This window comes from Cherax quadricarinatus, chromosome 33 (genome assembly GCF_038502225.1).
Source record: "Cherax quadricarinatus isolate ZL_2023a chromosome 33, ASM3850222v1, whole genome shotgun sequence".
NCBI classification, from domain to species: Eukaryota; Metazoa; Arthropoda; class Malacostraca; order Decapoda; family Parastacidae; genus Cherax; species Cherax quadricarinatus.
Genome location: NC_091324.1, coordinates 24827020 through 24839838, shown reverse-complemented (window position 1 = coordinate 24839838; position 12819 = coordinate 24827020). Strand labels below are relative to the sequence as shown.

Sequence of the window (12819 nt, the reverse complement as noted above, 5' to 3'; positions counted from 1 at the left end):
ACACTAGGACAGTGTTTAACTACATTACTCATCCAGTACATAGTGTGAAAAGTCAGAGGTGGTGTAAGTTGTGTGCTCCAGAAGGTAACTGGCGTCTCCTGTTGGCTGTTTTGTGACAGCCTAAAATGAATTTAACCAAACCTTTGGAGATCCTGAGACTTCCAGTGTCCTGCACAACTGTATTGCAAAAAAACATAAGGCTGTGAATTATAGGCATTAAGTCCTCCTCCTTAATGATTAGTTCAGTATCTCTCACAATACAACACTCGGAGCTTATCCATTGCCACACATCATCAGCCTACACTCTATTACGTGGTACCCTTGCAACAGTGCCACGCAGTACCAACATAGTACCACACAGAATATGACAGCCAATTCACCTTGGTGGAAAGGTGAGGGGACCCAAGAGATGCACCTACGCCACTGTATATATGCACCTACGCCACTGTATAGGCAATTGCATATTGGTCATTGGTGATAGGGGAAATAGTACCTATTGCAGGCTGTCATAATAGTGCATTCTACAGGCTGTTATAATAGTACATACTGCAGACTGTCCCAATAGTACCTACTGCAGGCTGTTACAATAGTACCTACTGCAGACTGTCCCAATAGTACCTACTGCCGGCTGTTACAATAGTACCTACTGCTAGCTGTCACAATAGTATGTATTGCTGGCTGACACAATGGCAACAAGACCAGAGCCACATACAGTGACCATTGAAACTGGTGCTACATAATACCCATCTAGACAGTGCCAATCATCACCTACCAAGGCACTGCCATGGTGTACACAGCAAGAAAGTGTAGACAGTGCCTCGATAACGCCATTAGTCTTCGATGCCGGGGAGGACGGTTGGGCAGCCGGGGCAGTGGCACTGAGTGCCCGGAGGCGTGTGGCAGGCAGGTCAGGGCAATGTGCGCCTGCGCCTGGCTACTACCGCCATCTGGCACTCACTACATTATAATGGTGGCGAGGTGCACTAAGAAGCCCATACTGTCGGGTGCCAACCTGCCCTCCCACACGCACCTCGCTCACTCACACGCACTCACCCACGCCACACACACATACACACATTTGAAATACTGCCGCCAGTTACAAAACACAAGTTTTGAATCTCACAGCAGAGAAACTGTTCTGAGTGGTTCAAACTGCCCAATATATTCCCCTCAGCTGGGTATATGTGAGACGCTATTGTAAATATTTAATATAAAAAATACCTAAGTGAAATTTACTTATCACTCCGCCGTATTTCTGTAATTATAAAATATAGCTTGAAAATACGGTCGTGGATGTATGATACTGAAAATAATTAGGTCAGTATTTACGGAGCTGCTAAGAGTGATAGTGAATTAAAACAAAAAGGTGATTGAAGTATTTAAGAACGTCGGTGAGAAAAATATTGGGGAAAAAGTGAGTTAATGTTTTTGTGGAGAAGGTAGAGGCGTAGTGCAGTTTACCTGCGACCACAGGTGTGCCAGGTGCAACAGGTGAGACGGGGACCTAACGCACCAGTCCACTACCACCACCACCCCCACTACTGCAGGTGAGACTTGGTTCAGCGCATCGGTCCATCACCACCGCAAGAGCAACAGGTGAGACGGTGCCCAGCGCACCGGTCCACTACCTCTACCACAATAGGTGAGACGGTGCCCAGCGCACCGGTCCATTACCTCTACCACAATAGGTGAGACGGTGCCCAGCGCACCGGTCCATTACCTCTACCACAATAGGTGAGACGGTGCCCAGTGCACCGGTCCACTACCTCTACCACAATAGGTGAGACGGTGCCCAGTGCACCGGTCCACTACCTCTACCACAACAGGTGAGGCAGCACCCAGCGCACCGGTCCACTACCTCTACCACAACAGGTGAGGCGGCACCCAGCGCACCGGTCCACTACCTCTACCACAACAGGTGAGACGGTGCCCAGGGCACCGGTCCACCACCACCACCACAGAGCTGAAGACTCACGACTCACTCACCATGAAGTGGTAAGTACTAGCAACCATTCTCAAGTACCACCTCACGATACCAGAAATTAGACAGGGTCTCCCTTTGATCAAACCTAATTACCTCCCATTGTCCAGACACTGATATGTTATAGTTCACCTAGAAGTAAATAGGTACCTGGGTATCATTCGACCCTTGTGAATCCCATGCTAGGTAAAAAAGGATAAAAAAGATGGGATAAAACCCACACTGTTTTTATGGATTATCCCTGGTTAATAATTTGAATAATACTTTCTTGAACATCGAGTTCTATTCCCTTTAAGTATTCTCCGAACCTGAACACTAGATTTAGCATTTGAACATTAACCTCTGCACCTTGGTTAAAAGCTCTACACATGAACACTGATTCCCACACCTGAACATTGAACTCATACCTGTGCCTTAATTTTTCACGTATAAGCACGTCTCACACATGTGAATAATAAGCGCTTTACATGAACACGCAGTCCCACACCTATACAATTAGTTCCATCTCTAAAAGTGTAGTACCTATGAGTATAATTTAAGTCTCACACCCATGGGGTGTTGCACTGGTAACCAGTTTTGTACCTGTGACACAGCTGTTGTATTGGTGATGGGAGTTGTTGTACCAATGATATAGCTGTTGTATTGGTGATGGGAGTTGTACCAGTGATAGAGCTGTTGTATTGGTGAGGGGAGTTGTTGTATCAGTGATGCAGCTGTTGTATTGGTGACGTGAGGTGTTGTTGTAACGCTGGTATAGACGAGACAGGTGGTTTTCGTAGCTGTGAGAATATTTCTCAGCGTGTCCTCATACCGTGCGTATCTCACCAATGTTTACAATGACACCATCGAGGGAGAGAGTTTGCACGGCCATAGTTACAGGGTTCGATTATTTGCTGATGAATAGCGTCAATTTAGGTTAATTAACGTCAATCTACCTTAACCAGACAAAAGAGAATCTAACCTACTGGTTGTCTTGAATAACGTAGGTAAACTGCTGAGACCAGTGAACTGTGAACGTAGATGCTGTGTTGTCGATTTTGGAGGATGTACAGATGAACAACGGTACTGTACATGTCATCACAATACTGCAACTGTGGCCTGGATTACCATACAGATGAGCCAATATATTACGATGGACCTGGACATTGCGCTCGTGGGCCAGGAGCTTCTGCGTTTGTGAAGCTAGGTGTTGTAGTGAAGCTAAATGCTGTGGTGAAGCCAGGTGTTGTGGCGAAGCCAGGTGCTGTGGTGAAGCCAGGTGTTGTGGTGAAGCCAGATGCTGTGGCGAAGCCAGGTGTTGTGGTGAAGTCAGGTGTTGTAGTGAAGCAAGGTGCTGTGGTGAAGTCAGGTGTTGTGGTGAAGTCAGGTGCTGTAGTGAAGCAAGGTGCTGTGGTGAAGCCAGGTGTTGTGGTGAAGTCAGGTGCTGTAGTGAAGCAAGGTGCTGTGGTGAAGCTAGGTGTTGTGGTGAAGCCAGGTGTTGTGGTGAAGCCAGGTGTTGTGGTGAAGCCAGGTGTTGTGGTGAAGCCAGGTGTTGTGGTGAAGCCAGGTGTTGTGGTGAAGCCAGGTGTTGTGGTGAAGCCAGGTGTTGTGGTGAAGCCAGGTGTTGCGGTGAAGTCAGGTGCTGTAGTGAAGCAAGGTGCTGTGGTGAAGCCAGGTGTTGTGGTGAAGTCAGGTGCTGTAGTGAAGCAAGGTGCTGTGGTGAAGCCAGGTGTTGTGGTGAAGCAAGGTGTTGTGGTGAAGTCAGGTGCTGTGGTGAAGCCAGGTGTTGTGGTGAAGCCAGTTGTTGTGGTGAAGTCAGGTGCTGTGGTGAAGCCAGGTGTTGTGGTGAAGCCAGGTGTTGTGGTGAAGCCAGGTGTTGTGGTGAAGCCAGGTGTTGTGGTGAAGCCAGGTGTTGTGGTGAAGTCAGGTGTTGTAGTGAAGCAAGGTGCTGTGGTGAAGCAAGGTGTTGTGGTGAAGTCAGGTGCTGTGGTGAAGCCAGGTGTTGTGGTGAAGTCAGGTGCTGTGGTGAAGCCAGGTGTTGTGGTGAAGCCAGGTGTTGTGGTGAAGTCAGGTGCTGTGGTGAAGCCAGGTGTTGTGGTGAAGCCAGTTGTTGTGGTGAAGTCAGGTGCTGTGGTGAAGCCAGGTGTTGTGGTGAAGCCAGGTGTTGTGGTGAAGCCAGGTGTTGTGGTGAAGTCAGGTGTTGTGGTGAAGCCAGGTGTTGTGGTGAAGTCAGGTGTTGTGGTGAAGTCAGGTGTTGTGGTGAAGCCAGGTGTTGTGGTGAAGCCAGGTGTTGTGGTGAAGTCAGGTGCTGTGGTGAAGCAAGGTGTTGTGGTGAAGTCAGGTGTTGTGGTGAAGTCAGGTGTTGTGGTGAAGCCAGGTGTTGTGGTGAAGTCAGGTGTTGTGGTGAAGTCAGGTGTTGTGGTGAAGTCAGGTGCTGTGGTGAAGCCAGGTGCTGTGGTGAAGCAAGGTGTTGTGGTGAAGCCAGGTGTTGTGGTGAAGCCAGGTGTTGTGGTGAAGTCAGGTGTTGTGGTGAAGCCAGGTGTTGTGGTGAAGTCAGGTGTTGTGGTGAAGTCAGGTGTTGTGGTGAAGCCAGGTGTTGTGGTGAAGTCAGGTGCTGTGGTGAAGTCAGGTGTTGTGGTGAAGCCAGGTGTTGTGGTGAAGCCAGGTGTTGTGGTGAAGTCAGGTGTTGTGGTGAAGTCAGGTGTTGTGGTGAAGCCAGGTGTTGTGGTGAAGCCAGGTGTTGTGGTGAAGCCAGGTGTTGTGGTGAAGCCAGGTGTTGTGGTGAAGTCAGGTGCTGTGGTGAAGCCAGGTGTTGTGGTGAAGTCAGATGTTGTGGTGAAGTCAGGTGTTGTGGTGAAGCCAGGTGTTGTGGTGAAGTCAGGTGTTGTGGTGAAGTCAGGTGTTGTGGTGAAGTCAGGTGTTGTGGTGAAGTCAGGTGTTGTGGTGAAGCCAGGTGTTGTGGTGAAGCCAGGTGTTGTGGTGAAGTCAGGTGCTGTGGTGAAGCCAGGTGTTGTGGTGAAGTCAGGTGTTGTGGTGAAGTCAGGTGTTGTGGTGAAGTCAGGTGTTGTGGTGAAGTCAGGTGTTGTGGTGAAGTCAGGTGTTGTGGTGAAGTCAGGTGTTGTGGTGAAGTCAGGTGTTGTCGTGAAGCCAGGTGTTGTGGTGAAGCCAGGTGTTGTGGTGAAGTCAGGTGCTGTGGTGAAGCCAGGTGTTGTGGTGAAGTCAAGTGTTGTGGTGAAGTCAGGTGTTGTGGATTATTATTATAATAAAAAAAAGAAAAGCTGAATCTTCTAGGGTCCAGGTGTTGTGGATCCACGTTGATTATTCAGCACCTTTCTCCTGCCAATCTTCCTTTCCCTATCCATCATCCTTTTCCTACCCATCATCATTTCCCTACCCATCTTCCTTTCCCCACCTATCATCCTTTCCCTATCCATCATCCTTTTCCTACCCATCATCCTTTCCCCACCTATCATCCTTTCCCTACCCATCATCCTTCCCCTGCCCATCATCCTTCCCCTTACCAATCATAACTTCCTAATTAAACAGCAATTAATGACACACCAGCCTTCCTGCTCTTGGCTACATATTCGGTCATCACCTGGAAAAGTTCAGGTTACAGGCATTATCACAGTAGCTCTAATTTGAATAGCCCGGTGCTTGTTTACTCTGGAGACAGTCTTCCTGGCTTAACACTACTCCTAGCCACTTTCATTAAACAACCCACTACCAAAAGTTTAAATGGCCTCCTGCAAATACTTTACAGCTTCACCCCGGCAATAACGTCAACAACCAAGTCTTTGCTCAACATTCCAGCTAATGCAAAATACCAGGAAACCTATTTTTTAACTCTAATACTATCATGGTTTGCCAGGCTTATATATATATATATATATATATATATATATATATATATATATATATATATATATATATATATATATATATATATATATATATATATATATATAATAATAAGATCACAGTAAACAGGTGATATCAGAATATGCAAAACAACCACTGTAACAGGAGAGTGAAATTCCAAGCGCTTTCGTGAGTTCTCACATTATTAAGGAACTATAATGTGAGAAGTCACGAAAGCGCTTGGAATTTCAATATCCTTTCACAGTGGTTGTTTTGCATATATATATATATATATATATATATATATATATATATATATATATATATATATATATATATATATATATATATATATATATATATATGAAACAATTTTTGTTTGTTCGCCGCATCCTCTTTCCTTGGCTAAATTGGTTTCTGGTGAAAAATGAAGAGGAACAACAAGCGATAGGATGGTGTGGAGATATGGTGGTGCAGGAGACAGCCAGTAATGGAAGCAACGTAGAAGAACGAGTGTAAACAACAAACAGTGGGTAATGGCTCACTTGTTATTTCTAAGACACTCTTAATAATTACTATTGTTCTTAAAACAATGAGATATAGCTAATGTTATATTCATTAATAGTAGTAGTAGATGTAGTAGCATATTTAGACTACTTTGGCTATATCAGTGATCTTTAATCATAATATTAATCCGAAGTTCTCTTGGGAGAGAGAGAGAGAGAGAGAGAGATAATGCACAGATGATGAAAAAAATAGCACTCACAATCATAGGATAATGCAGCTGACTTATCAGGGATGAAGGGTTGTGTGTCAGCTGCCTTAATGCACGTCGGTGTGTTGCAGGTCTCTGACGGCTGGCACCTGAGAGGCAGGCAACCAGCATGGGGCACTCACCCGGAAAATGTCGCGAGGTATGGAGAGGGTCGGGTCACTAGGTACAATAGAGTGATCGGAATTCGAACCCACTAGTTGGGTTCGAATTCCGAAGGAGGACCTGGGATTACCAGGTCCTCCTTCTCCTCCTTCACCGAATAACAAGGCAGGATTGGAAGAGGAGGGATTGATTGTCCTTAAAGACATGAAGTCGAGGTTGACTTGGGAGACACGGCGGAGGTCATTTTGGATCTGCATTTAGTAGATACACTAAGAGGTGAGATCAAACCTTACAGTGGGTGAGAATACACGTCAGTTAAACCAACCTGTGCACTGTGCTGCACTTTAGTGCACGTCAAGTAAACCAAGCTGTGAACTTTGGTGCACTCAGGCCCGAGGAACACGTCTAAGGGTGAAGCCACGCTCTCTGGATCATTACCACTTTCACGAACCAACATAATATTCCAGCAGCCTGCATTAGTAGTATCAGCCAATGTTCACCCAACGAGGAAATATAGCAGACACGGTAGCAACTTGTAATTTATGTTCAAGTGTAAACACTATGTACAATAAGTCTAACACTAGCCATCACATAGGTGAACAGAGGGTAGAGTAATGAACAGGGAGCGCTCTCTCATCTGTAACAGTATATGCACACACTCATAAACAACTACTGATGTACAGTACGACGTAAGCCACTTCTCAGCATGGGAGGGTCTGACTGGAAGAACAAGTCCCATAAACTACGTTAACTTCTCGCCAGTTAACCCTTCCCTGAGATGTCAGACATCCCGAGCACAACTTGACGATTAGACCAGCTAGGGTCATATACTACCTCTAGATGGCTCTGGCTACCGTGCTTACATGAACTTCATGAGTTACAATGATATTCACACACGCTAGTAAGCGTGTTTGCATATAATAAGCTAAAAATTTAAATAAACTTTGCATTCTGGGAATATCCAGACTCCGAGGCTAACTAGGACATTGTATCTCAAAGAGTCATTTATCTTGTTTAGTATAGCAGCAAGCTGGCACCAGTGACAGGCACAGCAGCGAGCTGGCACCAGCGACAAGAACAGCAGTAAACTGGTACCAGCGACAGGTACAGAAGCAATCTGGTATCAGTGACATTAACAGCAGCAAACTGGCACCCAGCGACAGGCACAGCAGCAATCTAGTACCATTGACAGGTACAGCAGCAAGCTGGCAGCCAGTGACAGACACAGCAGCAAGCTGGTAGCCAGTGACAGGCACAACAGCAAGCTGGCAGCCAGTGACAGGCACAACAGCAAGCTGGCACCCAGTGACAGGCACAGTAGCAAACTGGAACCCAGTGACGGACTCAGCAGCAGGCTAGTACTACCAGTGACAGACTCAGCAGCAGGCAGTCCCAGTAACAGGCTTGGAAGCTAGCCGGCCCTAACAATAGTATCAGCAGAGCTTCTCCGGCTCTGCAGAAAGCTCCCAGTAATTGCTTCAGCTACGGTAGTGAACGAGGTTGATAACCTCTCGTACATCGCGGCTCAAGTTTCCCGTCACACTCGCGTAGTATCAACCCAATGTGGTCAGTCAACAAAGTCGTTGTGGAGACTCCTGGCCAGAAGGCTGGCTCTTCTGTAGTTTACCAGTGTGGCAAATGCCTCTTTCACTACTTCAGACATGTCTTTCGATTAGCAAAATTATCTCTATAATTTCTATATCCTTCTCGCTCTCTAGTCTTCTCCTTATCTCTCCCTCTTCCTTTTCTGCATTTCTCCCTCTGTCTCTCTTTCTATCTTTCCGATGCATCTGGTATTTCATCACACAATCGATCTTTTTAATGTGACCTGTTTTCGTTGTCTCTCATTTCTACTACGTAACATATAAGCAGTTTCATCCTCCATCTGTCACTTCACCTGCTTAAATGATCAATATTCCATCTGTCACCCTAATTGATTAATTAATCCGTCATTCATCCTTAACTCACCTTGCTTGATTGATCCACCCTTTATCTCTTACTCCAAGTGATTTAATGATCATTCATTAGTTAGTCATTCTAATTAATTAATATATATTAATAATTCATCTGTTACTCTCGGTACTTAATTGTTCCATATATATATATATATATATATATATATATATATATATATATATATATATATATATATATATATATATAAACATTATCTCTCAGTCCACAGCAGGACTCGAACCTTCACACACTCTATGAAAGTACATAGTAATTTTCGCCATTCAGCCAGATCCCAGATTTCACACACACACACACACACACACACACACACACACACACACACACACACACACACACACACACACACACACACACACACACACACACACACACACACAATTTGCAATACGTTAGGAGAGATGGAGCACAAGTTATGAGGAGTCTTGCTTGTGAAACTCGCACACTTAACACCGTAGACTTTATATACTTTTATAACGAATATAATTTGTTAAAGTGAACAGCCAGCACCTGGCTACAGTGTAACGAACCTCGAGTAGAGGATACAGAGTGCCAAGTATGTATGATGGATGTGAAGGATGATACAGTGAAGGATGATACAGTGAAGGATGATACAGTGAAGGATGATACAGCGAAGGATGATACAGTGAAGGATGATACAGCGAAGGATGATACAGTGAAGGATGATACAGCGAAGGATGATACAGTGAAGGATGATACAGTGAAGGATGATACAGTGAAGGATGATACAGTGAAGGATGATACAGTGAAGGATGATACAGTGAAGGATGATACAGTGAAGGATGATACAGCGAAGGATGATACAGTGAAGGATGATACAGTGAAGGATGATACAGTGAAGGATGATACAGCGAAGGATGATACAGTGAAGGATGATACAGTGAAGGATGATACAGTGAAGGATGATACAGTGAAGGATGATACAGTGAAGGATGATACAGTGAAGGATGATACAGTGAAGGATGATACAGCGAAGGATGATACAGTGAAGGATGATACAGCGAAGGATGATACAGTGAAGGATGATACAGTGAAGGATGATACAGTGAAGGATGATACAGTGAAGGATGATACAGAAGGATACAGATACAGTGAAGTATGATACAGTGAAGGATGATACAGTGAAGGATGATACAGCGAAGGATGATACAGTGAAGGATGATACAGTGAAGGATGATACAGTGAAGGATGATACAGCGAAGGATGATACAGTGAAGGATGATACAGCGAAGGATGATACAGTGAAGGATGATACAGTGAAGGATGATACAGTGAAGGATGATACAGCGAAGGATGATACAGTGAAGGATGATACAGCGAAGGATGATACAGCGAAGGATGATACAGTGAAGGATGATACAGTAAAGGATGATACAGCGAAGGATGATACAGTGAAGGATGATACAGTGAAGGATGATACAGTGAAGGATGATACAGTGAAGGATGATACAGTGAAGGATGATACAGCGAAGGATGATACAGTGAAGGATGATACAGTGAAGGATGATACAGTGAAGGATGATACAGTGAAGGATGATACAGTGAAGGATGATACAGTGAAGGATGATACAGTGAAGGATGATACAGTATGTATTTCAACGTTGGTAGTGCTTCATGACAGTGTGTACATGCTGTAACAATGTACTCACCTACATGTGGTTGCAGGGGTTTATTCACAGCTCCTGGCATCGCCTCTTCACTGGTTGCAACTAGGTCCACTCTCACCCAGCTTCAAGAGCCTTGCCGTACCTTTTCTTAAAGCAACGTATGGATCCTGAATTTACTACTACTTTCTCCAGATTGTTACACTTCCTGACAACTCTAAAGCTGAAGAAATACTTCCCAATATCCCTATAACTTATCTGAGTTTTCAACTTCAAACTCTGCTTTATTGTTCTTATTTCCCATCTCTGAAACATTGTGTCCTTGTTCATATTGTTAATTCCTCTCAGTATTTTGTACGACATTATCATATCCTCCTGTCCTCCAGTGTCGTCAGGTTGAGTTTCCTTAACCTCTTCTCATAGGACATGTGTGTGTGTGTGTGTGTGTGTGTGTGTGTACTCACCTAGTTGTACTCACCTAGTTGAGGTTGCGGGGGTCGAGTCCGAGCTCCTGGCCCCGCCTCTTCACTGATCGCCACTAGGTCACTCTCCCTGAGCCGTGAGCTTTATCATACCTCTGCTTAAAGCTATGTATGGATCCTGCCTCCACTACATCGCTTCCCAAACTATTCCACTTACTGACTACTCTGTGGCTGAAGAAATACTTCCTAACATCCCTGTGATTCATCTGTGTCTTTAGCTTCCAACTGTGTCCCCTTGTTACTGTGTCCAATCTCTGGAACATCCTGTCTTTGTCCACCTTGTCAATTCCTCTCAGTATTTTGTATGTTGTTATCATGTCCCCCCTATCTCTCCTGTCCTCCAGTGTCGTCAGGTTGATTTCCCTTAACCTCTCCTCGTAGGACATACCTCTTAGCTCTGGGACTAGTCTTGTTGCAAACCTTTGCACTTTCTCTAGTTTCTTTACGTGCTTGGCTAGGTGTGGGTTCCAAACTGGTGCCGCATACTCCAATATGGGCCTAACGTATACGGTGTACAGGGTCCTGAACGATTCCTTATTAAGATGTCGGAATGCTGTTCTGAGGTTTGCTAGGCGCCCATATGCTGCAGCAGTTATTTGGTTGATGTGCGCTTCAGGAGATGTGCCTGGTGTTATACTCACCCCAAGATCTTTTTCCTTGAGTGAGGTTTGTAGTCTCTGACCCCCTAGACTGTACTCCGTCTGCGGCCTTCTTTGCCCTTCCCCAATCTTCATGACTTTGCACTTGGTGGGATTGAACTCCAGGAGCCAATTGCTGGACCAGTTCTGCAGCCTGTCCAGATCCCTTTGTAGTTCTGCCTGGTCTTCGATCGAGTGTATTCTTCTCATCAACTTCACGTCATCTGCAAACAGGGACACCTCAGAGTCTATTCCTTCCGTCATGTCGTTCACAAATACCAGAAACAGCACTGGTCCTAGGACTGACCCCTGCGGGACCCCGCTGGTCACAGGTGCCCACTCTGACACCTCGCCACGTACCATGACTCGCTGCTGTCTTCCTGACAAGTATTCCCTGATCCATTGTAGTGCCTTCCCTGTTATCCCTGCTTGGTCCTCCAGTTTTTGCACCAATCTCTTGTGTGGAACTGTGTCAAACGCCTTCTTGCAGTCCAAGAAAATGCAATCCACCCACCCCTCTCTCTCTTGTCTTACTGCTGTCACCATGTCATAGAACTCCAGTAGGTTTGTGACACAGGATTTCCCGTCCCTGAAACCATGCTGGCTGCTGTTGATGAGATCATTCCTTTCTAGGTGTTCCACCACTCTTCTCCTGATAATCTTCTCCATGATTTTGCATACTATACATGTCAGTGACACTGGTCTGTAGTTTAATGCTTCATGTCTGTCTCCTTTTTTAAAGATTGGGACTACATTTGCTGTCTTCCATGCCTCAGGCAATCTCCCTGTTTCGATAGATGTATTGAATATTGTTGTTAGGGGTACACATAGCGCCTCTGCTCCCTCTCTCAATACCCATGGGGAGATGTTATCTGGCCCCATTGCCTTTGAGGTATCTAGCTCACTCAGAAGCCTCTTCACTTCTTCCTCGGTTGTGTGCACTGTGTCCAGCACTTGGTGGTGTGCCCCACCTCTCCGTCTTTCTGGAGTCCCTTCTGTCTCCTCTGTGAACACTTCTTTGAATCTCTTGTTGAGTTCTTCACATACTTCCCGGTCATTTCCTGTTGTCTCTCCTCCTTCCTTCCTTAGCCTGATTACCTGGTCCTTGACTGTTGTTTTCCTCCTGATGTGGCTGTACAACAGTTTCGGGTCAGATTTGGCTTTCGCTGCTATGTCATTTTCATATTGTCTTTGGGCCTCCCTTCTTATCTGTGCATATTCATTTCTGGCTCTACGACTGTTCTCCTTATTCTCCTGGGTCCTTTGCCTTCTATATTTCTTCCATTCCCTAGCACACTTGGTTTTTGCCTCCCTGCACCTTTGGGTAAACCATGGGCTCATCCTGGCTTTTTCGTTACTCCTGTTACCCTTGGGTACAAACCTCTCCTCAGCCTCCTTGCAT

General features: G+C 45.5%; 1 protein-coding gene across 1 annotated transcript in view; it reads left to right on the top strand.

The window, feature by feature from the left end:
• The first annotated feature begins 992 nt into the window (after positions 1–992).
• The window catches only part of Asator (tau-tubulin kinase asator), a 304756-nt gene continuing 292929 nt past the window's right edge, over positions 993–12819 (top strand). Inside the window, exon 1 of the mRNA XM_070090930.1 lies at positions 993–1995. Coding sequence (XP_069947031.1) covers positions 1988–1995 — 8 coding nt within the window. The 5' untranslated portion in view covers positions 993–1987. The remainder of the gene's footprint in view (positions 1996–12819) is intronic.